The sequence below is a fragment of the Belonocnema kinseyi genome, chromosome 4 (genome assembly GCF_010883055.1).
Source record: "Belonocnema kinseyi isolate 2016_QV_RU_SX_M_011 chromosome 4, B_treatae_v1, whole genome shotgun sequence".
Taxonomy (NCBI): domain Eukaryota; kingdom Metazoa; phylum Arthropoda; class Insecta; order Hymenoptera; family Cynipidae; genus Belonocnema; species Belonocnema kinseyi.
Window position 1 is genome coordinate 68,480,371 of NC_046660.1, and position 23,062 is coordinate 68,503,432.

A 23,062-nucleotide genomic window follows, 5' to 3' on the forward strand; every position below is an offset into this window, starting at 1 on the left:
AAAAGGAAGAAAAACTAAATATGGAGCTACATCATTAATTTTGACGAAAGTTTAACAGTTTTAATTCGTTTAAAAGTTTACATTACAATTAAAGATAATATAAGGGCCTATATTAGAAAATTAGGAGAGTTAAATAAATAGCAAAAATTTCTTTAAAAATTGCGTAATTTCTTTATACGACAGAAACTTATTTCATTTCTCCGTATTTCTTACTAATCCAAAATTTGAACCTAAATTTTCGATTTTGGATTAGATCCGAAATTCATGACGTCAAATGGCTTATAAAAAAGTATGCAACTTCTTGAATGGAGGTTACTGTTTGCGATTTTTAAAATAAAATAGACTTTCACTAAATATATTTTAGTTTTATTGATTTGATTATACAGTAATTTTTTGTTTGTGCAACAAATCTGTTTCCATGTAAGGGAGATATTGTCGATTCGAAGTATCTCAAGAATAAGAGCAATTTCGAACATTAAAGGTGGCTATTTTTGTTATAAAGTTCATATGCATGCTACTGCAGCACATTTTAATAAGGTAATACATTTTTCTGTTGAAAAATATGGAAAATGGCTCTGCTGACGAACCCAGTGTCTTGAGACAGTCGGAGCCCTATTAATAAATATACAAGTAATTTTATGAAATATCTGATATTAATCAATTTTATTCACAGTACAATATTTAAAAATTTATTTATCTTGATCATGCATTATATAATATGCTAAATACGTCAGAAAGATCAAATGAACATGAAATATAGCCAATAATAAAATGAGTATTTAACAAGGGCAAAGGAAGTAGAAATTTATAAAATGTTCAAAAGTTACAAATATTACTTACATATAAACAAGAATTATTAAAAATAATGCGAAGAAGGAAAATAAATTTGAAAATAAATTTTTTTAATTTAGTAATATAAAAGCAGAAGGAGGTTAAGCGAAGTTAGGCGAAGTAAAGAGAGGTTGTATCTTACTGGTGGACTTTTTGATTTTATGCTGTCATTTGTAATTTCAAATCTTAGAAAATTATCTATTTTTAATAAAAAAAACTTACTTCATATGTTCCCTTTCTGTTTTTGTCAATTTACTTGAAATGATGAAAAAAGCACTTTCTAACTAACTGAAGACGTAAAAGCATGTAGACCTACCTACTTGATGAATAAAAAGTGGTTAAAATAAAAATATTTAGAGGATCCTTTTTTAAGAGAAGTGCCCATATAAGGCACTTTTTTAAATTTTGTAATATATTCTACCCTAAAGAATATACCGAATACAGTGCTGTTGTAAGTTTAAAACAAATTAGACACGAAAAAGACGAAGACATAACGAAAATATTTCATCGTACAAAATGATATGGAAAATAGTTTACAACAATGCTGCCATTCCAAAAAAAAATTTACCTATATTGTGCATAAGTCCCCTGTCAAACTAACTGCGAATTTTATATTCGCATGAGGGATTATTCATACAGGGTGGAAACACTAGCTTACTAAAAAGTATACAACCCGTCTTACACGTCAAGGCTATTCTTATTGGCGTGTACGCGGGATTGCATACTTTTTGGTTAGCCCCTATCCACTTCGTATAAAAGTTGATTATAAAATTAATAAATCTTGGTCAAATATGATAATTTTTTATCTAGTTTTCTTCTTTATTAATAATGTGTCTTCCAAGGGCTTACATGACTTCCATTCCATACAATCTTTCCGCTTATATATATATATATTTATATTTACAATCATATCCTTACTATATATACAATTATTTACAACTATTTACATAAAGTCTTATATCTAGGTTCTCATCTCTATTTCCTGTGCTAGCACAATTTAGGACTTACTAGCAAACGAATGAGCGAGCAAACGAAAGCGAGAGTACAAGCGAGAGAGAGAGAGAGAGAGAGAGATTATGAGAACGCAAAAGCATCTTATTCTACTTAACTTTTATATTACCATTACTTACAATCTTTACGCCTCTAATCTAAGCGACTTCCGTTTCCTTTTTCTTTCACATTTTTATGCCTCCATTGGCCTTTTTCACATGCATGCATTCATTCATTCTCTCTCATTCGCTCCTCTAGCACCCCACAACTTCTTCATCCATTCTTCTCCAAATCCATCCTCACCTAGAACCTTAACCACATTCTCTTGCACTCTCCACACTTTCTGTTCTCTTCTTTTTTCCAATACATCCCCTTCATTGCCTTGTTTGCCAATTTAAATTTGGCTATTCTGGTCCAACTTCTCTCTCCCCATCCCTTTTGTAAATACTTTGGTACTCCTTTCTTTTTTATCATCTTATGCCATTTATTGTATTTCAAATCCTCAATAATCCCCCATCTCTCTATTAATTGCATTTCCTTCTCCCTTTTTCCAATTCTTCATAGTTTACTCTAGTCCCATTTTCTATTTCTTCATCATTAAAGAACTCCTTCCTTTCTACTTCCCATCTCGTTAATTTATTTGCCCTCCCTCTCCTCTCTTCTACCTCCATGAAACACTTTCTCGCCAACTCTCCTCCCTTTCCCTCCCACAGCTTCGTCTCAAATTTCCATGCCTTCTTTCCCGCTGCAATACCTAATTTATCTCTTCGTGCTTCTTCTCTAACCATATATCCTGGCGTTCTGCAGTCTGCCCCTAGTGTCCAGCTTATATACCTCTCTTGTAAACTCTCAATATTTTTCGTTTTTCCAACCCCATATCTCTGCTTCATAACCTAATACCAGCGTATCAAATAACCACATTCTCCTTCTCCAATTATCTTTGAACCTTCTTTTTCCAAAAAATTTTAGTTGGAGTGTAGAGAGGAGTTATCCAAAAGGTAGTTTCTTCTGTTTCTGTTTCTGTGTTTTCCTATATAAATATCCATTCTGACAGCGCGAGGCAATTATTTTGAAAGTAAGCTGTTAAGCATAAGAAATTCGTTAATAGATCAAACAATTAACTTTTAAAAGACAAAACCACACGAAGGAATTCATTTTTTCGGGCTTTCAGATGATCAATTATTATAGACGTACTTAATATGAAATCAATAAAAAATATTTACTAGCGTTATCTTATAAGATAGAAGAAAGATGTTTGGATACTTAGTGCTTTCTGTTCTTCTCGTTACGGCTACGAGTATGTTAAATTATGTGTTGTTTCCATGCTATTTCCAAATCAAGAAATCTATACTTTTCATCAAAACTAATTAACTAAAACAATCCATTTAACGGATACCAGTATAGAAAGGTAACTAATTATACATTTTTCAAAACAACGGACCCAATTCGAAAATTCATGGAGCTGAATCTATACACACCTATAATAGACGAATCGTGGGTTGTGAACCAACAACTATTGAAGCTGTTCCACTCCAGGCTTCCCTCCAAGCTGATGGATTCAGTTACTGTAGAGGAAGAATTGTTTCTGAGACTTGGGTCTTGACCGCAGGTCATTGCCCACCGAATTCATTTCAGGAGGAACTGCTCTCCAGTGGCGAAAGTTGTGAGACACAAAAATTACAGGAGGAACTTTTATGGTCTTCCCGAAAACGACGTGGCATTGTGGCAGCTGGAAACGCACTTTGAGTTAGGAACATCACGTCAACCAATTGTTCTCTTTGAACAGGATGAGAAGGCTGTTGAAGGTTTCTTGCCGACAATTAATGGATGGGGTGCATCCATTAATGTGCGTATTAAAAGTGCGTAGAGAAGTAGGAAGTACTTCCAATGTCCTCCAGACTGTGGATGTTCCCATAGTTTCCAAAGCTGTATGCAATGAAGCCTACGATTCGGATGGAGGGCTTCCTGCTGGTTAGATTTGTGCTGCTTATCCTCAGGGAGGAAAGGATGCTTATCGAAGCAATTCTGGTGGTCCTTTGACAATTGGTGGAAAATTAGTTCTTATGGTACCTGCTTCATTCATTTATTAAAATTTCTCTATAATACTGTATGTTCCGAATATTAAACACGTTTTCCATCTATATATCTTAACTGCCCTGGTAAAAATGTATTTTTACCATAAAATACAACAATGGGAAAATTCTAATGTTCAGTTAGTATTAGTAATTGTGAAATTGGGGAGAAGTATGTGAATTATAGGAAAAACTTGTAGTTTGTAGCAGAATAATTGTATTCTCTTGTAAAAAAAATGATTAAAATTTTTTGCTATTACATTTTTTGTCAATCATAAAAAAAGGTTTCACATAAGTAACAATTTATATGTTGCATTCATACCTCAAATCATGAAAATAAACCGTTTAATATGAAGTTTTAAAAGTAATATAAGAAAGTTTCAAGTTATTTTGTAGTGCAATTTATAGTCGTAATTTAAAATTCGTAACTTAAAAAATGTAAAACTCAGCAGGCAATTTTAAGAATGTTTTATAAATAAATAATTAAAGACTACACAAACTATTTGCGGGCCAATTGGTCAGATGGGTCAGCGACGAAAAAGATGTGAGAAATCCGTCCTGCCTGTGTATGTCTTTTTCCGTTTTGACAAAAAGGAAGTGGTCTAGATGTCCCACCAGTGTACGCTAAATATCTACTCCTGGTCTAAAAATGCATTTAAGTAGTTTTTATAGAAAAAAATTAATTTTAAAGAAAAAGCGTAAATACAAAAAACATGTTTGTCTTTAATATTTAAAACTTTTATTGGATACAATTTTACTTGAGATCAATATTCTTTGAGGTTAAAAAGCCATTAATAACAGCACAATTGGTTAAAGTCTTAATTTCTATTAAACTACGCCAAAAATAATTCTACGTATTTTAACCGGGATAAAAGTACCCAGAAAATACAAAGTCTGTGCTCTCGGAATCGCGTCGTATCAAAATGTTGTCACTTAAAATTATTAATATTAACGCCTGATTTTTTATTTTATTTAGTCACGAATTTTTAATTATTTTTAAATTTCAATTTAAATTTTAAAATGTTATTTATGTTAAAATTAATTGTGTTAGACAAAAAATCTAGCAACAATTTTTTATGCTTTAAAAAATGGAAAATTAAAGAAAATATTTACTAAAAAATGGCGTTTGCTTGAATTCAGGTACTTTTGCCAAATTTCGCAAGTAATTACTAATAATTATGCAAAATTCACAATTTTCGCATTGGTGTGTTTGATTGTGAAAATAAATTTTCATCAAGGTAGACCTAATTTATAGATGAAAAAACTTGCCCAAAATCTGATAATTACAATTTCAATACAATTTTAATGAATTAAAGAGCTAAGTTCTATTAAAAAAAAAAATTATCTGCCATAAATAAACAATGCAGACTGCAGAGTCTTATACACGTTTGCCCTGCATTAAAATCTACTTTTGAAACAAGTGATACAATTCTGCAATTAGGAATTATTTGACAGACTTAATTTATAAAATATTTGAGAAATTAAAGATCAGCATTCTCTATGATCCATTTGCGATAAGCTGCCACTTCAGTATATGCTCCAGGTGATCTCTCGAGAGCACATCCGTTACCCCAGTTAACGATTCCAGCTAATTTTCCAGCAATGGCAATCCTTTCCTCCCTGAGGATAGGCAGCACAAATCTGACCAGCAGGAAGTCCTCCATCAAAATGGTAGGCTTCATTGCCTCTGACAGCCTCCTCATCCTATTCAAAGAGAGCAATTGGTTCGCGTGATGTTCCCAACTCAAAGGGTGTTTGCAGATGCAACAATGCCAAGTCATTTTCGGGAATAACATACAAGTTGGTCCTGTAATTTTCGTGTCTGACAACTTTCGCAACTGGATGAACAGTTCCTTCTGAACTGAAGTGGGTGGTTCCAGCTCGAACGCTTATCGACTTAGCTGGATAACTCACTGTGCACTGACCTGCGGTCAAAACTCAAGATTCAGAAACAATGCTTTCTCCACAGTAACTGAATCCATATGCTTAAAGGGAAACCTGGTGCGGAACAGCTTCGATGGTTGTTGGCTGACCATTAGGAGTGTATAGATTCAGTCCACCGAATTTGCGAATTGGGTCCGCTGTTTGATAAAATGTTGGTAATTAGTAACGTTTTAACATTTGGAACTTTTAAAAATGTTGTTATCGTAGTTTATATATTACTCTAATAATATTAAAAAATAAGTTGATGTGTGACGTAATAGTACGAAAATATTTCTTGCATTTAGTAAAAATCAGGAGTTTAAAGATTGGATTTTATTCAAAAATAATTATCAGAATTATTGTAATAGCCTCAAATCTTATAGTGCATTTACCCGTAGCCGCAGCGATAAGAACAGAGAGCACTAGGTGTGCAAACATCTTGCTTCTCTCTTCGAGGAGAACTTGCTGGTACCCCAAAAAATACAGTGATTTATACTGAATCATAAGTAGGTTTTGATTGATAGAGTACGATTAACCTTCTCTCTTTCTAAGATAGCAATGTTGAATATTTTGTATTAATTTTACGTTAAGCACTTCCGCGACTTAATCCATGATCAGAAAATCCGGAAAAAATTTCTTCCTGCAGTGATTATGAATCTGTCAATAAATAGTTGATTAATAAAAGCGCACTCATTTTTTCTGCAATATTTTTTAGTGTTAAGAAGTTTCTTGCTTGGTACGTTCTTAAGTTTATATTTAAAACTTTCTTGATTAATTTATTAATGAATTTATATTGATTAACAATATATTTCGTGCTTATATACATTCTTTATCGATGTGTTTCACTGCACATGCAATCGTAGAATTTCATAGTACGTGATTCATTATATGATATTATGTGTCTAATTATTTAAAATTTATCTGGTGAGAAAGAAAAGTTATTTAAATATATGAAAATGTCATCTGAAAACATATTCTCAACTAGTTTTTAATGAGTGAAACACATTTTTTTCAACAAAATAATTGTATTTTCAAATTATTGACAAATGAATATTCTGATGAATACTTCTGAAACACGCTTGTGAATCACATCTAACGTGAAAGTGTAAAAAATTCATATCCAGAGAGCACGCATTTTGTGCATTTTTCGTATTGAATATTTTCATACTGAAATCGCATTATTTGACAGAAAAATGTCTGATTTCTGTTGTCTCGTATAATATTTGCCTACAAAAATGGTAATAGTGTTCTATATGAAATTTAAAACAGATTTTTCTCAGTGTAGATAAGGTTTGTTTTTTGCTCATTTAAAAAAAGAAGAAACAATAATTTAGCATGGTAAGGATACATTTTTAAATTCTCATCAGAGAAGGTATTCTTATACCGAAAAGCAGGATTTTACGAATGTGCCTTTTGTATACATGTATGTATGTATATATGTACGAATGTATGTATGCATGTATGTATGGATGCATGTATGTTAGGCTGTGAGCACGATAACTTTTGAAAAAATTAATCTGTTTGATTGGCCTTTGAAACGCTCTCTGAGTACCAGAAACTAAAGGTCATGTTCGTTAGCCAGCCATTTTTGTTAAAGTTCAAAAAGTTAGAGCATTTCGAAAACTTTTGAGAAAATTTCTTTAAAGTTTAAAAAATTTTCTGTATGTATAATAATGGTATTCAAAAAGACGAACAATTTATCTGAATGACTTTTTTTAGTAAAACCAAAATTTACTATAGTTATAACATTCACAAAATTCCAAAAAACATACGAAAATCCACATTTTCAGCCAAATAACTCACGATATAAAAAAAGTATAGGAAAGAAAAATGTATCTTTTTAATTGCCCTAGAAGATTATCATAACAGCTTTTTCAATTTAGTTGAAAAATAGAAAAATCAATTTTTGACAGCAAAACAGAATAATTTAAAATGAAAAATTACATTTTTTTATTCAACTATTTCACAGTATTTCAAAGATTTTCAAAAATGCATGACAACATTTTTTTGCATGCGAGAGGGCAATGATCCCCCCAATTTTATTTCAAATCCGAAAAAAGAAATTCCCTGAATTTAAAATTTTTATTTTAACAGGTGCCCGTTTTGACTTAAAATTTCCCTTATGAAATACATGGGGAGAAATCACTTTTTTGAGTTTTTAGAATAATTTCTTTGGGCTTGAAAAAATGTGGCGGGCAAGAATGGGGGCCTGTAGAGAATTATCCAACGAAGAATTTTATATATCAGACCTTTAAGCTTAACACTACTGGTCTGGTGGAATATTTGTTACAATCGATTAATAAATTTTCAATTATTTTAACAAATGGAATTTGTTTAAATTTTTTTCGAAAATTGGTTTGTTCTCCTAAAAATTATTAATTGTTATAAATCATAAATTATTCTATTAATTAACATTGGTTCATTAATTTTTAATTGATTAAATAAACGGAATTTGTTTAAATAATTTTTTTCGATAACTAGTGTTTTTCCTTAAAAATTATTACTGTTGGTCTACTGGAATATTTATGAGCATTAGTTTATTAATTTTCAATTGTTTAAACAAATATAATTTTTAAAAATAATTTATTAAATAAAAATTAATGATATTTCTTTAGTGGAATAATTAATAACATTGTTTGATCAACTAAAAAAAAATTTATAAAAATTATTATTGCAAAAAAAAATCTTCTTTTAAATGGAATCTGTTTGCATGATTAGGTTAATTAAATTAAGCATTTTTTTCAATTGATTAAAAATTAATAACCCCGTGATCATAAATATTCCATTGGATCAATATTAATAATTTAAAGTGAAAAAATATCAGAATGCAGTGCTTAAAAGGTCGATTTCTTGAAGATATAAAATTTTTTGTTTTACGGGTAGTTTTCAGGTACCTAAGGGGGTGTGTTATGGGTGCAAACCCATAGGTTTTATTAATGGAATTCTTCATGGGATATTTCTCTACAAGCCCCTATACTTTCCCGTCACATTCTTTTAAAACCTACAGAATTATTCCACTAACTCAAAAAAGTGATTTTCCCTATGCATTTTACATGGGAAACTTCAAGTCAAAACTCAAAACAGGCATCTGTTAAAATAAAAAAATAAATATATAAAAAAATTTGGGATTTTCTTTTTTTGGATTTGGAATAAAATCGGGGAGAGGGGATCGTTGCCTATAAAAAAGCGTTTTTGAGTTACCCTAATATATTCAGCGAAAATCTCCACAAGCCCTCTCTTTCCGAGAATTGACGCCGCGCCGCATGTAAGTGTACCAGGGATGCGCGGTATGGGCGGCTGTCATTCAGGTGAACATTCACAAGATGCAAATCTATTTCAGAATGTTTTGCTACAATTTTATTTTTATTTCAAATACATAAATTTAATGCAATCAATAAATTTTATTTTACATCAGCAAACAGTTTAATATAAGATCGTTATATTACATATGTGTATAAAATGTTTATGATGTTGACCAGGGTGTTATATAAATTTAAAGATGATAATTAAAACAATTCTCTGTTGATAACTGGTAAAATTTCATTCAAAATTATGCTTGAGAAACTCTGAGTACATATGAAGTTTCAACGTTTCGACTGTAATTCTTTCATGGAAGTAAGTAGACCGGCTGGTTAATTAAAATGTAAAAAATTGTAAAAGTTATAAAAACTGATTTATTGCCTCCCTCTGCTGGACGGACTTCATTGTAAGTTTGAATTGCAGACGGAGTCAGTGAATCAGTTTTTATAACTTTTAAAATTGTTTAAATTTTAATTGACTGCCAGGTGTAATTACTTTCGTGAAAAGTGGTTCTTCTGATGAGGACTGTAGATTACAGTCGAAACGTTGAAACTTCAGATATACTGAGAGTTTGTCAGGCATAATTTTGATTGAAATTTGACCAGTTACTAAAAGAGAATTGTTTTAATTATCATCTTTAAATTTAAGATCATAATATTACATTGATAACAAATGAACAATTAAAATTAAATGTATAGCCACACATTCCAGCATTTATAAAAAAAATCAAATGTAAACTTCAGAGTTATGATCTCCCTGGAACGAAAATTAGCAAGCGCATGATTACGCACTAGGTTCCGCTAAACTGGTCGGATTTCACCACCTAACACTTATCGATTATCTTTATAGCACAAAATTTCTATACCACTCAGCTTTTGGCATTTTGTCGTAAGTGCCCTAAATACATACATAATATTTCGCATTTATTTCTTAAATTGATCAACATTTAAAAATCAAATAAAGCAAGAATTTTTAAAAGATTAAAAAATTCATTGGCACTTTAAAAGACATAGGCGCAATAAATCAAAGAAATACGTAACATTAAAAAAAATTTATTCACTATATATAAAAATGTTACATAACTGAATCTTGTACAGGTTACTGGTTTGAAAATTATTCGTAATGCTAATGATTCCACAAATTTCAATAATTGAAAACTTTTATTAATTATAGTTCAGCGTTCTCAATGATCCATGTGCGATATGCTGCCACCTCAGTATATGCTCCTGGGTATCCAGGTCGAGCACATCCATTACCCCAGGAAACGATTCCAGCTAATTTTCCAGCAATGGTTAAGGGGCCACCAGAATCCCCTTGGCAAGCGTCCTTTCCTCCCTCGGGATAAGCAGCACAAATCTGACCTGTAGGAACTCCTCCATAAGATTCGTAGGCATCATTGCACACAGTCTTTGAAATTATGGGGACATCCACAGTCTGAAGAACATTAGAAATGCTACCTCCTTCTCTAACGGCACCCCATCCAGTGATTGTTGCCAATGAACCTTCGACAGCCTCCTCGTCCTGTTCAAAGAGAGCAATTGGTTGACGTGATGTTCCCAACTCAAAGGGTGTTTTCAGCTGCAATAATGCTACGTCGTTTTCAGGAACACCATACAAGTTCGTCCTGTAATTTTCGTGTCTGACAACTTTCGCAACTGGATGAACAGTTCCTCCTGAACTGAAGTGTGTAGTTCCAGCTCGAACGCTGATCCACTTAGCTGGATAACTCACTGTGCAATGACCAGCGGTCAAAACCCAAGTTTCGGAGACAATGCTTCCTCCACAGTAACTGAATCCATAAGCTTGAAGAGAAACCTGGTGTGGAACAGCTTCGATGGTTGTTGGTTCACCACCTACGATACGTCCATTTGGGGTGATTGGATTTAGGTTCGGGAATTTGCGAAGTGGTTCCGCTGTATGGGAAAATTTTTTGTTAGTTACATTTCTGTAATTGGTTCATTCAAATACGCGTTTATGACATTGAATGTATGCATCAGTAGAAGTGGAACTATTTGTAAAACGATCAAGTAAATTGATCTATGAATGAGTTGAAACTTTCGATTAGTTGATTGTCCAGTTGCATGAAAATAACTCTTGCATATTGATTAAATGCTATCAAGTCAAAATTGTTCAATACAAAACTCGAAAAAATATGCATTGCAGTTATAAATGGATCCTTGATCATAGTATGATGAATTTATGTTTCACAAATATTTAATATTGAAATTTTAAGAGATTTTTGTACTCTTTAGAGATTAATTGGAGAATTAGAATTATAATTGAGTAAACTTTTGATTATTTCAATAATACTGGCCTCAAATTATTACAGTAAATGCAATTCTTAATTTTGAAAGTGTAACTTACCCGTAGCAGTAGCTAAGACAACTAAAAGCACTAGGTATCCAAACATCTTGTTTCAATCTTGGAGGAAGACTTGCTTTTTCTCTGAGATGCAGGGTAATTTATACTGGATCTTAAGCTGGTTTTGATTGATAGAGTGCGACTAATTACATTGCTCAAGATAGCGCTGGCGAATCTTTAGAAGTGAGGATCCATTGACTTTCACCTGAATCGAGTGCAATAACCTTTTTTTAAAATCTGATATTCCAATATAATTTATATTCGACTATTTAAAAATTATATTTTTACATTACAATTATTGTAATAATGCTTCCTTGTTTAATGTTAGATACATATTATTAAAAATGTGCTTAATTGTTATCCAGATTACGACTTTTTTGAGAACATTAAAAGTTTAATAAACATCCTGATACTGAAAAATAGTTTTTTAAAGAATTTATATGATAAACTAGCTAATCTAAATTTAGTTAAAAAAATATTCATTTGTAAAATGCATTGTAATAAATAATCCCTAAATAAGATAATATAAATTAAATGAAAAATCAGATTAAAAATGTCACTGCACTGGATTCAGACGAATGTCAATGGATTCATCATCCTATAGATTCGCAAGCGCTATCTGAAGAAAGGTAATTAATGGTACTGTATAAGCAAGAGAAGCTTAAGAATTAGTAGCACTTCTAATGTTCTTTAGACGGTGTGCAATTATGCCTATGAATCTTTTGGAGGACTTTTTGCTGGTCAGATTTGCGCTGCTCGACCTGGATATCCAGGAGCCTATACTGAAGTCGCAACCTTTTGTAAATGGATCATAGCGTATGCTGAACTTTAGTTATTTAAATTTGTAAATTAGGATTGGCAAATTCTTCTTTGGTGGCATTGAACACAATGTTCATTGTCATTTTAAAAACTGTATTAACGTGTATGAGTAATGTCTGATGTACAATGTTTATTTATTGGGAATAAATTATTCTTGTTCTGGAATCTTTTTCTTTTATTTATTAAATTTTTAAAATATTTTTACATCTACATATATGAGTCCTGGATACTTTATTTTAAATGGAGAGAAGCTCAAGATTTGTATAGTAGTTCAGTTATATCGTAATTGTTAAAGTGAATTTGATAAAACTCGAATTTGGCAAACGTTTTGGCTGTGGAGAGCCGCCCTTTTCAGTGACAGATTTATACTTATTAAATTAAAAAATAAACATGAAATATTTTGTATGCAAATCATAAAATTAAGAAGAGATGCAGCATATGCTTAAAGAGACGGTTGCTTCCATTTTTAATGCAGCGTAGTTAAATGTATATGATTTATAAAACACTGAATTAATAATTTTTTAAGGTATAAAGAAAAAAAAACACATGTCTTTGAAATAATAATAAATTGAAAAGTCAAATCTAAAAGGCACTTTGTTAACAGAGACCTAAATTATTATTTCATAACTTTACTTTCTCAACTAATGATCGAAGATTAGCACAACTCTAGCTTATAGACGTTAAATAACTTAAATTATTTTTTACATTATTTTTTAAGATTATTGTCAGGAAACTGTTTTTCGTTGCACTTAAAGAATACATGCATTTTTAATAGCTTCGTTCCAAAGATGAAATCCTTACACTTCAGAGTTCTTCTTGTTCCAATCTCGATAGTAACCAACTTCGGTATACACTCCTGGCCACCAGAGTCACCTTGACAGGAATCTTTACCACCTTTAGCATAAGCGGTACAAATTTCACCCTTGGGAATTTTTCCCATAAAGGCATACTGTTTCTGGCATGATTTTTTGCTGATGAGCGGTACTTGAACTGCTTGCAGGTGAGCAGAAGTGGGTCCATCTTGACGGGTTGCTCCCCATCCAGAAACAAAACCAAAGAGTCCAGGAATTAAGATTTTTTTCTTTTCAACTAGAGGTACAGCTGCACGAGTTTCACCTAATTCGAAGGGTGGGTCAACTTTCATGAGAGCAATGTCATTTTCTGTGATGCCATCATAACTGTTACCATATTCTTCGTGAACTATTATTACTTCTAAAACGGAGTGTTTGCTGCCACTTTGGGTTTTGAAAGTCGAGCCAGCTCGGAATGAATAACTACGGGCTGGGTCGCCGGAGCAATGAGCTGCTGTCAAAACGTATTCTTTTGAGATTATGCTACCACCACAGTGAAAACTGCCATATGAGAAAAGGCTGACTTGATAAGGTGCTGCAGTGATGTTGATTTTTTCTCCACCAACAATTTATCCATCCAAACGTAGGATTGGATTCGCTGTTGAAGAAATTCTTAATGAGAAAATAGTACTTACAAATTTGAAAATAGGGAAAGTTTTTAACAAGTCGTCTAAGAATCTTCTTGAGAAATCTTTTAGTCGTAGAAATCAAGTGCTTTTCAAACATAATTATAACCCTTAAAATAAAATATTTTATCTATTTAAAATTGGAATTTTTCATAGAAGTTATTTTTTATCAGTAGAAGGTCAAGTTCTTAGAACAAATAAGCTCAGGAGATTGGAAAAGTCAATTGCAGTCAAAAACTAGGATACTAAGAACTATTTTGGGATAGAAAAATCAAATATTCTTTCAATTATTATCATACCAGACTACTATTATGTAATTTCTTATAAATTGATAATTGGAAAAACTGTTGAATTAAATTAAAGTTTGGTCAATTATATTTAAATTACAATAAAAATTGGTCAGACTTGAATTAGGACTAATCTTGAACTACCGAATAGCGCAATTAAAAGCCGTTTATATATAGTACAATATTCCTATCGCTGGCATAAGAGTTCGCACATGAAATTTCATTAGAGGCGAATCAATCATTTAATCTAATCATTGTATCATCGACCATGTGAAGTTTTTCTAAATTCTATTTATTTAACGAAAAAATAATTTAGACGTCACGAGACTTGAACATAAGATATCTAGAAACATTTACGTAACATAACATCCAGAAGAAAAAGCGGGATTGCCCATTCGTTTATTCTCTTAAATAAATCATTTCTAAACGAATTTTTATATTTAATTTTCAAAGAATTTATATTCGCTTACAATTTAAAATTGAATTATTTGCATTCTTTTGTTTTATTGAAATCTTCTGAATACCTATAAATTCACTGATATCCGTGCAGAAATGTTGGTGGGGCACTGGTCGGGCCCCGATCTAGGAAAATGTGTTACTCTGATGGTGTAATCTGTCCAGTGCCAGACCGAAAATGAAACTCCCAACCCGATAGGGCCTAGATCTAGGCATCCAAAATGGGAGCCTGATCTGGCCCAGATATGGCTCCTTTGATTTTTATTTCTATAATTAGTAAAATTTAGGAATTTTTTTTAATAATATTTTTTCAGACTTTGTATTTTACAAAACTTCAATTTTCCAATATGTTAAATTATTAAACTGTTTGTATTTCTTAATTAATCGTTAAGAGTTTGCATTTCGGTGACAACGATTACGTTTTAAAGAACAATGTTCAAATTTAGAGCTATTACATACACACAAGCACAGATATTCATAAATGAATTTCAATTATAAATATTTCTGAATCTTTTTAATATTCTTGTGAAGTGTCTTTTGTTTGACTAACGCACATGGGCACGTGAAATGAGATTTTAAAAGCGAGATTATGTTTGAGAAAGTATCAAAAGCATTTAATCTATAAAGTTACTAGTCCAGAAATTCATATATTTTGTATAAAGTAATATTGTCAAATAATGTCAATGCATAGGAAGTTGACGTAAAACTTTAGGAAGGGAAATAATTTTCGTGCAGTATAAGAGGAACAAATAAGTCGAATGTATCCGATCTTGAAAGTTAATAATTTTTCAATGTATGGCATTCGACCTTGACAATATAAATATCTGAAAAATCTTTTAAATATATTCCAAAAACAAGTCGATTGGTCCGTTCACTATCGATATGAGCTTGCAATTGTTTTCATGCGTGCGTGATAGATAACGTCGGAATACGTACTGTAATCTTCTGTTTAAAGTCAAATTCGTCTCGCCTTTTCAGCTATTGGTTTACCAAGAGATGTGAAAGTAAACAGTGGGGGTAAGGCATCACGCGATTAACGGATCCCGAATCTGGCATGGATTCATTCGTCTTCCAATGCGCTCATATGCGTCATACATTTTTTTTAATTTTGAAAATTGACTAAGATATGGAGGTAAGAAAATTTTACGAAGTGATGACCAACAAAATAAAAAGTTTACAATCCGCATTGATGATGTGACTTTCTTATGGGGTTTCAATTGCGCTCATAATCGCTACATTCGAAATTGACAAAAGCCATAATCAACCCCTTCATTACCACTTGTTACCGATCCACTATCCAATGATATCTCCAAATAACCTAAATTACACTGTACAATTTTATGAAGAGCTTTTCGTATATAATTTCGAATGCGCTTATATGCGCCACTTTTGAAATTAACAAAAAATCATAATCAACACCCTTATTACCACTTGTTACTAGCTACTACCCAAGGCTAACTCCAAATAACCTAAATTGTAATATAAAAATGTACAATGATCTGTTCGAATAAGATTTCAAATGCGCTCATTTGCGCTAGTTTCCAAACTAACGAAAAACCATAACCAAACCCCTCATTTATCACTTGCTGTCGATCCAAAAATCAATGATATCTCCAAATAACCTAAATTGAAATATAAAAATTTAAAAATGTCTCCTTGGATAAGGTTTCAAATGCATCCATTTACATTATTTGGAGATATCATTGGATAGCGGATCAGTAACAAATGACAATGAGGATTGCACACTTTTTATTTTATTGGTCATCACTTTGTAAAATTTTGTTACCTCCATATCTTCAGCAATTTTCAAAATTTTCAACAAAAATTATGGCGCATGTGAGCGCATTTTAAAACGAATCAATCCATTTCCTTAACTTTATATTGAACATCACTGTTAAGAATTGAACACCTGTGTTGCACTTAAGTGGTAGCGCATTTGAGCGCATTTGTAGTTATGAAAGATAGATATGGTGAATTCGAAAAAATGTTATTGGTGTAGAAAAATGACACCAGTCCCGCCGCCTCATTTTGATCGCTGATTAGTCGGTTACCAAAGTAGCGCAAAATTTTGTCTTTATGGCGCATATGAGCACACGAATTTTTCATAAGGTGCCATATGTAGTTAACAAGTTTATACCGCAGACCTATGCTCTAGATACCAAAACGCGATTTTCTAAAATCCTTTAAAAATAAGTAAACGACATGTAGCCGTTCAGCTTGCGGGACACTAACTACATATAAAAACTGTTCTATAAAATACAATCAAATTAATTTTGAAATAAATGTCAGTTAACAAGTTTAGACCCTGGATCCTTTAACTTTAATAATATATAAAGTTATTTTGTTTTTTGTAATAAACTAATAAGCTAAGGATTTTCACACGCGCTTAAAACTAAAAAAAATGTACTCATAATAGATTTTTACAATTTAATTGTTTCTACTGAAACCTATATATGGACTAAAGTGAGTTAAAGGATTCATTTTTAGTCTATGTATTTTAAATCATTAACAAATGAAGAAATTATTAGCTTAAAAAGAAAATTTTAAAAATAAGTAAAATGCCAGACATATTTGTTTCGGCAATATTAGTTTTCAATAATAATAATATCTGCGAATCAACTTTATCCTGCGAATAAAATGTATCAGCTGTGTTTACTTGTAAATTAAAATGTAGAAAAAAATTAATAATAAAGTGAACGCACTTAAAAAAATTAAAGTTTTTAGTGTAAACTCTTGTTCATTTTTTTAAACAGTTTCATTTTTAATAATTTTATGAGGTATGTAAAAAAAGATCTTAGAATGATTATCAAATGTACAAAGGAGAATGATAACTGAAAAAGATTTATTTCCACAAGAATATGAATAATGTTTTTACATTTTATAATTTAAATTGGGAAATTCCTATTTAAATAAAAAATTAAACCTAATAAATATTTGATATCGAAACATGAAAACCCTATTTAGACTAAATAATCTAAAACTTCATAAATAAACTTCCTATCCACTTTTTACTGTCTAAAAACTCTTACACCTTGAATCACTAATATCAAAAATAATCAAAAAACTAGAGCCCTGCATTCATATTTATCCAATTTCTGTAAGAAGAAATTTCAGTATACGCCCCCGGAAATCCACGCCGAGCACATCCATTACCCCAGGATACAATTCCAGCCAATCGTCCTTCGATGGTTAAAGGACCACCTGAATCTCCTTGGCATGCATCTTTTCCTCCATCAGGATGAGCAGCACAAATTTGACCTTCAGGAATGCCTCCATAAGCTACGTAAGATAAACTGCATTTTTCTCTTGATACAATAGGAACGTTTACAGTCTGCAAAATATCAGAAGTGCTACCTCCTTCCTTAAGAGCACCCCATCCAGTGATAGTAGAACTTGAACCTTCCAAAACTTCTTCACCATGTTTGAAAAGTTCAATAGGTTGTTTCGTTTCATCTAGTTTCAAAGGTGTTTTGAGATGCAATAAGGCAACATCGTTTATGGGGACCCCAAAGATGCTTGTTGAAAATTTTTCGTGCAAAATTACTTTATTTACTCGATGGACAACTCCTCCTTTTGCGTATTGAGTTGTACCAGCACGAACAGAGATCCACTTTGTGGGATAACCAGCACAATGCCCAGCTGTCAGTATATAATTGTCAGAAAGTATGCTGCCTCCACAGTATCCAAAACCCAAAACTTGCAACTGAACTTGATGGGGTACTTTTTCTATTGCTGTTGCTTGACCACCAACTATACGTCCATTGGGTGACAAAGGGTTTAATTTCATAAATTCAGGAATCAGACGAGCTATTTCAAAAATATAAATAATTTAAGCATTGTATCTTTCACAAACGGAATATTTCCTTTATAATGTAGAATTAAAAAAAACAGTAGGAATTATTATTCAATTTAATTTTTGTTTTCTGTACTCACAAGATGTCGAAGCGAAAATGACTGAAAGCACAAGAAACACGAACATTGTTATTCCTGCCATATTGCACTTCTTTTTAACCCCGGCAGTATGCAAATTTATACCTTTTCTAAAAACCTTATGAATGGTAGATGATCAATCAGTTTGTAATCTTCTGATGCATTTATCAGATTATTAATGCACGATAATGCATCAACAGAAGAACATAAGCTCCATAATAACGGACAAATATAAGTTTTGAATTCTCCGGAAATAAGAAAATTAAGGATTAGTCATGTCTCGACCTATTTTCCCCAGAAATCATTCATGAAAGAAATGTTAAGGATTCGAATGAAAATGTTTTGAAGAATGATGAGTAGAACACTTATTTGACATCATTACTTATTTCTAGAATACTCCTATCTTTAAAAATTGAAGGCATTGTAAAGGCATTGTTGACTTAAAAATAATAACTTGTGCTTCTTTTATATACAAGAATAAAAAGCAACTCTGTAGCACACGTGACCTCGTTCTTCTAGAGAGAAAGATAAAACTAGTATTCTGCTCTTGGGTTTATACGCATTATATGTGTAGGTTGTCATTAAAATGGACAAATGTTGACAACAATTATTAATCTCAAAACATACTTTATATTTGTTATTTAATCTTGGTTTTTCCGGAAATAATAAAGTATTACATACAATGTATCAGGTACTATAATTCATGTTTGTCTCAATGCTGACAAGTAGTCAGCAATACAAAGAATGATCTGAGTGCGTATTATCAGATAAGCTGTCTGTTCTGACTCGATTAATTAAATATGCTAGCTGATATCTGAAAGTGGTGTTCTAAATTTACGTCACAATTTAAAAACTTCTAAACGGGCACGCGATTGTTGGTTCTCGCGCTTGGCGCATGATAATATGTTTATCTCGCGTTTCGCGCTCGATAATATATTTACTTTGTGCTACGCATTGGTACTAAAATAGCCGTAGTTTCGTTGTTTTGTTTAAAAAAATATGCATCCTCAACAAAAAATGTTCAGTTAAATGTTCTACCGCATCGTGTTCTACATCGCAGTTGTGGTGCCCTATTGCTTCCCCTTTTAATAATTCTCTAAAGGAGTCTCTGAAAGCATCTAGGGTAAAGAGTCATTGCTCGATAGTGTTTTATGCTAAGAAGGTCACCAACCTTCAGCAGCGTTGTGTTAGATTGGAGTTCATATGGTCTCATTTTCACATTCCCGGCCATCCTTCAGATGCGAAACAAAAAACTTATACAGGGTGATTTTTTTAAATTGAAACTTTCCAATACCTCGAAAAATAGGCACGCTATGAAAAAAGGTCATGAATCAAAATTTAATCACTCTGAGGAGTACATACACTGATGTTAAAATCGGTTCACCCACACCGCCCCCTGGAGGTTTGGGTGGCGGCAAATTTGTAATCGAGGAAATTCAATTTTTCTTAATGTCACTGTTACTGAGAGTGCACGCTTGCAATTCTGCAATACATTAAAAATACAAAATACACTATTTTCATTGTGACATGACTGACCACGGAAAAAAAGAATTTTTCAAATCGCTACCGAATCGTACATTTAAGACAAAACTAATTTTAGTTAGATCAAAGATTAATCCGAAAACTAATTTTCAATGGATTATCTGACCGTACGAGAAAAAATTAAAATGGTTCTATTGTATGGAGAAGCTGGAAGAAACCTTGATAATGCTGTCAATATCTACGCTCAGCGTTTTTCAAATAGAATTGTGTCAAGTGCTTCTTTTTATTGTACTTTTACCAAATTTACTACCGACGGTAGTGTTCAACCTAAGAAAAATACCCGTACAACAACAGTCACTGGAGAAAATAATGAAATTTCTGTATTAGCTGTAGTGGCCAATAATCCTAATTTTAGTACACGAGAAATTGCTCTGTCAACGTATGGTGTGGAATAATTGACAACAAACTGATCGGTCCCCAGATTATCGAAGGCAGCTTAAATGATACATAATATCAAGACATTTTGGATAATGAACTGCCAATATGGCTTGAAGAATTGAGCTTAAAAATACGGCAGAAAATGTGATTTCAACATGATGGTTGTCCGGTACACTATTCAGCGATAGCACAAGATACATACATACATACTTCACCAGATTCCTTTTTGTAGGGCTATCTGAATGACAAAGTGTACGAAGAAAAACCAACAACACGTGACAATATGATTGACCGAATTAGAAGTGCATGTGGGGAAATTCAAGAAGATACACTTCTCTGGTATGTAAATTCATTTGAATTGCGGATTAATAAGTGCATTGAAGTAGAAGGTCGTCATTTTGAGCACTTGCTTTAATGCAAAGATGATTCCCTGTGTACCTCGAATCGTGAGAGGCGAGGGGACTCACGTTAATCAAGCACCCCGAAGGGAACAGAAAAATACTATGTCCACGTCGTTGTTCCTGGGTTACGCTAAAAGTATTAGTTTCTTTTTAAACTAATTTTGAGTATAGCAGAATCGTAAGCGTGCATTCTCAGTAACAGTAAAATGAATTTCATCAATTACAGTGCTATCTGTCGCTAAACGATAAAAATGTTTTAGACAAATCATACGCATTTTTGTCCAAAGAATCCGAGTATACAATAAAAAATAGGGGTTCCCATTTAAGATTTCGAACTTGCTCCCACTCTCACCCCCAGGGGCGGTGTGGAGGAACCGATTTTAACATAAGTAAATGAACTCCTCAGAGTGATTAAATTTTGATTCATAACATTTTTTCATAGAGTGCCCATTTTTCGAGATATTTGAAAGTTTCAAGTTAAAAAAATCACCCTGTATATATATATATATTTTTCAAATGCATCTATGTATTTGAGAATATTTGAAATACTATGAAATTGTTAAGCAAAAAATGGAATTTTTGGATTTTGCATTATTTTTTATGCTATCAACATTTGTATTTTCGATTTTTCAAGAAAATTCAAAAAGTTATGATAATCTTATAGGGCATTCAAAAATAAACATTTTTCTTCTCTTCATTTTTTTTTATATCGTTCGTTGTTAGTCTTAAAATATTCATTTCCGGGTGTTTTTTGGAATTTTGTAAATGCTGTAACTCTGCTAAGTTTTGGTTATAAGAAAAAAGTCATACAGATAAATTGTTTGAGTTTTTAAATACTACGAATATCCATAAAGAGAATGTTTGAATCTTGAAAAAAGTGGAATAAAAAATATTAAAAATTCGCTCACTTTTTGCATTTTTATCCAAAATGGATGGTCAATAAAGTTGGCTTTAAATTAACGGCACTAAAAGAGTTTACCAAAGGCCAATCTGATAGATTAATTTTTCAAAAGTTATTGTGCGCTCAGACAGACAGATATATAGACATACATATACGTCAAAACCTGTTTTTCGGATTTAGGGGGTTTTAAAACGTTAAAATTTGACAAGAACGGGGGATTAAATTTTACACCAAAGTGTCTGCAGAACGTGGGATTTTTCGGCTCCCACCAGTTTCCCACACATGCAAATGCAGCGTATTGGTGAGTCGGCTCTTTTATATGCTACGAAGACCAGTCTAATGTAAAGCCGAAAGTGCACGAGCACGAACCCAAGCTCTACCGACTTCATGAATGATGATCTAGCTGCTATGCAAATTTATTCCGGTTTTGAAATCCCGAATTACCCTCATAATGATTAGAATTATTGCGAAGACGAAAATATCTTTGGCTGTATGTAAATATATATATATATATATAGGAGACAAGATTTCAGGGCCTAATATAAATATAAATACATTTTTAACTGACATTTGTAATTTATACTTAAGTTTGCAGGTAAAAGAATTCATTTTGTATCTGATAAAAACAAGAATTTTCAGCCAAAGAAATGACCTTTCAAACAAGAATAATTTGCTACCAAGCACCATTAATCTTCAACTAAAATAAGTATGCGATAAAAAATTGACTAGTTAAACTTTTATGTAAAAAATGGAATTTTCTACGAAATATTTGGATTCTTAGTGAAATAAATTCATTTTTAAGAAAAATGATTAATTTTTAACCAAAAATGGAACAGTTACATTTTCAGATTAAAATATTAATTTCAAGTAAAAAAAAACAAATATACAAGAAAATAGTAAAATTTTCAAAGAAGAAATGAATTTCCGAACAAAAATACTAATACTTTTTAAAAAAAGACGAGATATCAACCACATTGTTGAATTTTCAACTAACAATGATTAATTTTCAACAAAAATTCAATAGTCACATTTTCAATAAAAAAACTCAATATAAGTCCCCAAAAAAATAACAAAGTCTCAACAAAATATTTATGTTACAAATAAAGGATTGAATTTAAAAATAAATAATTTAAGCTTAAAACCAATAATCTTTTACCAGAGAGAAATAGAGAGACACAATGCATTAGAAATATCAGTTGATAGAAACATGGGATTAGCACCCGCTCCCGGCGAAATCCTGCGGTTGTCCTTATGACAAATTTTTAATTATATATATATATCGTTTTTAAATCCACGAGTGATTCCAGGACTCGGTCGGTGTGCAAAGAAACTGCACCACCGACAATGACCGACATGAGGTAAATAAAAGTGGCCCTCAACCCTTAACATGTGTG

The 23,062-nt window shown here is 32.0% G+C and overlaps 2 protein-coding genes and 2 pseudogenes across 2 annotated transcripts in view; all 4 read right to left on the bottom strand.

The window, feature by feature from the left end:
• Window positions 1-5,374: 5,374 nt before the first annotated feature.
• Window positions 5,375-6,254, bottom strand: LOC117170942 (annotated as a pseudogene).
• A 3,997-nt stretch (window positions 6,255-10,251) lies between these two features.
• LOC117172137 (trypsin-7-like) lies at window positions 10,252-11,526 on the bottom strand. Its single transcript, XM_033359934.1, has 2 exons — window positions 11,481-11,526; window positions 10,252-11,029 (listed from the first exon to the last, which is right to left on the bottom strand). Exons 1-2 carry the CDS (start codon window positions 11,524-11,526, stop codon window positions 10,284-10,286), a joined length of 792 nt encoding a protein of 263 aa, XP_033215825.1. The 3' UTR covers window positions 10,252-10,283.
• Window positions 11,527-13,002: 1,476 nt separating this feature from the next.
• Window positions 13,003-16,927, bottom strand: LOC117170943 (annotated as a pseudogene).
• A 653-nt stretch (window positions 16,928-17,580) lies between these two features.
• LOC117170944 (trypsin-1-like) overlaps window positions 17,581-23,062 on the bottom strand; it is a 21,736-nt gene continuing 16,254 nt past the window's right edge. The window contains exon 3 of the mRNA XM_033357987.1: window positions 17,581-18,323. Within this exon, the coding sequence (XP_033213878.1) occupies window positions 17,581-18,323 (743 nt within the window). The remainder of the gene's footprint in view (window positions 18,324-23,062) is intronic.

Coding starts and splice junctions, on each gene's coding strand:
- LOC117172137 (XM_033359934.1), bottom strand. CDS start 11,526: ATGTTTGGATACCTAGTGCTTTTAGTTGTCTTAGCTACTGCTACGG. Junction 11,030..11,480: donor TGTCTTAGCTACTGCTACGG/GTAAGTTACACT, acceptor TTTCCCATACAG/CGGAACCACTTCGCAAATTC.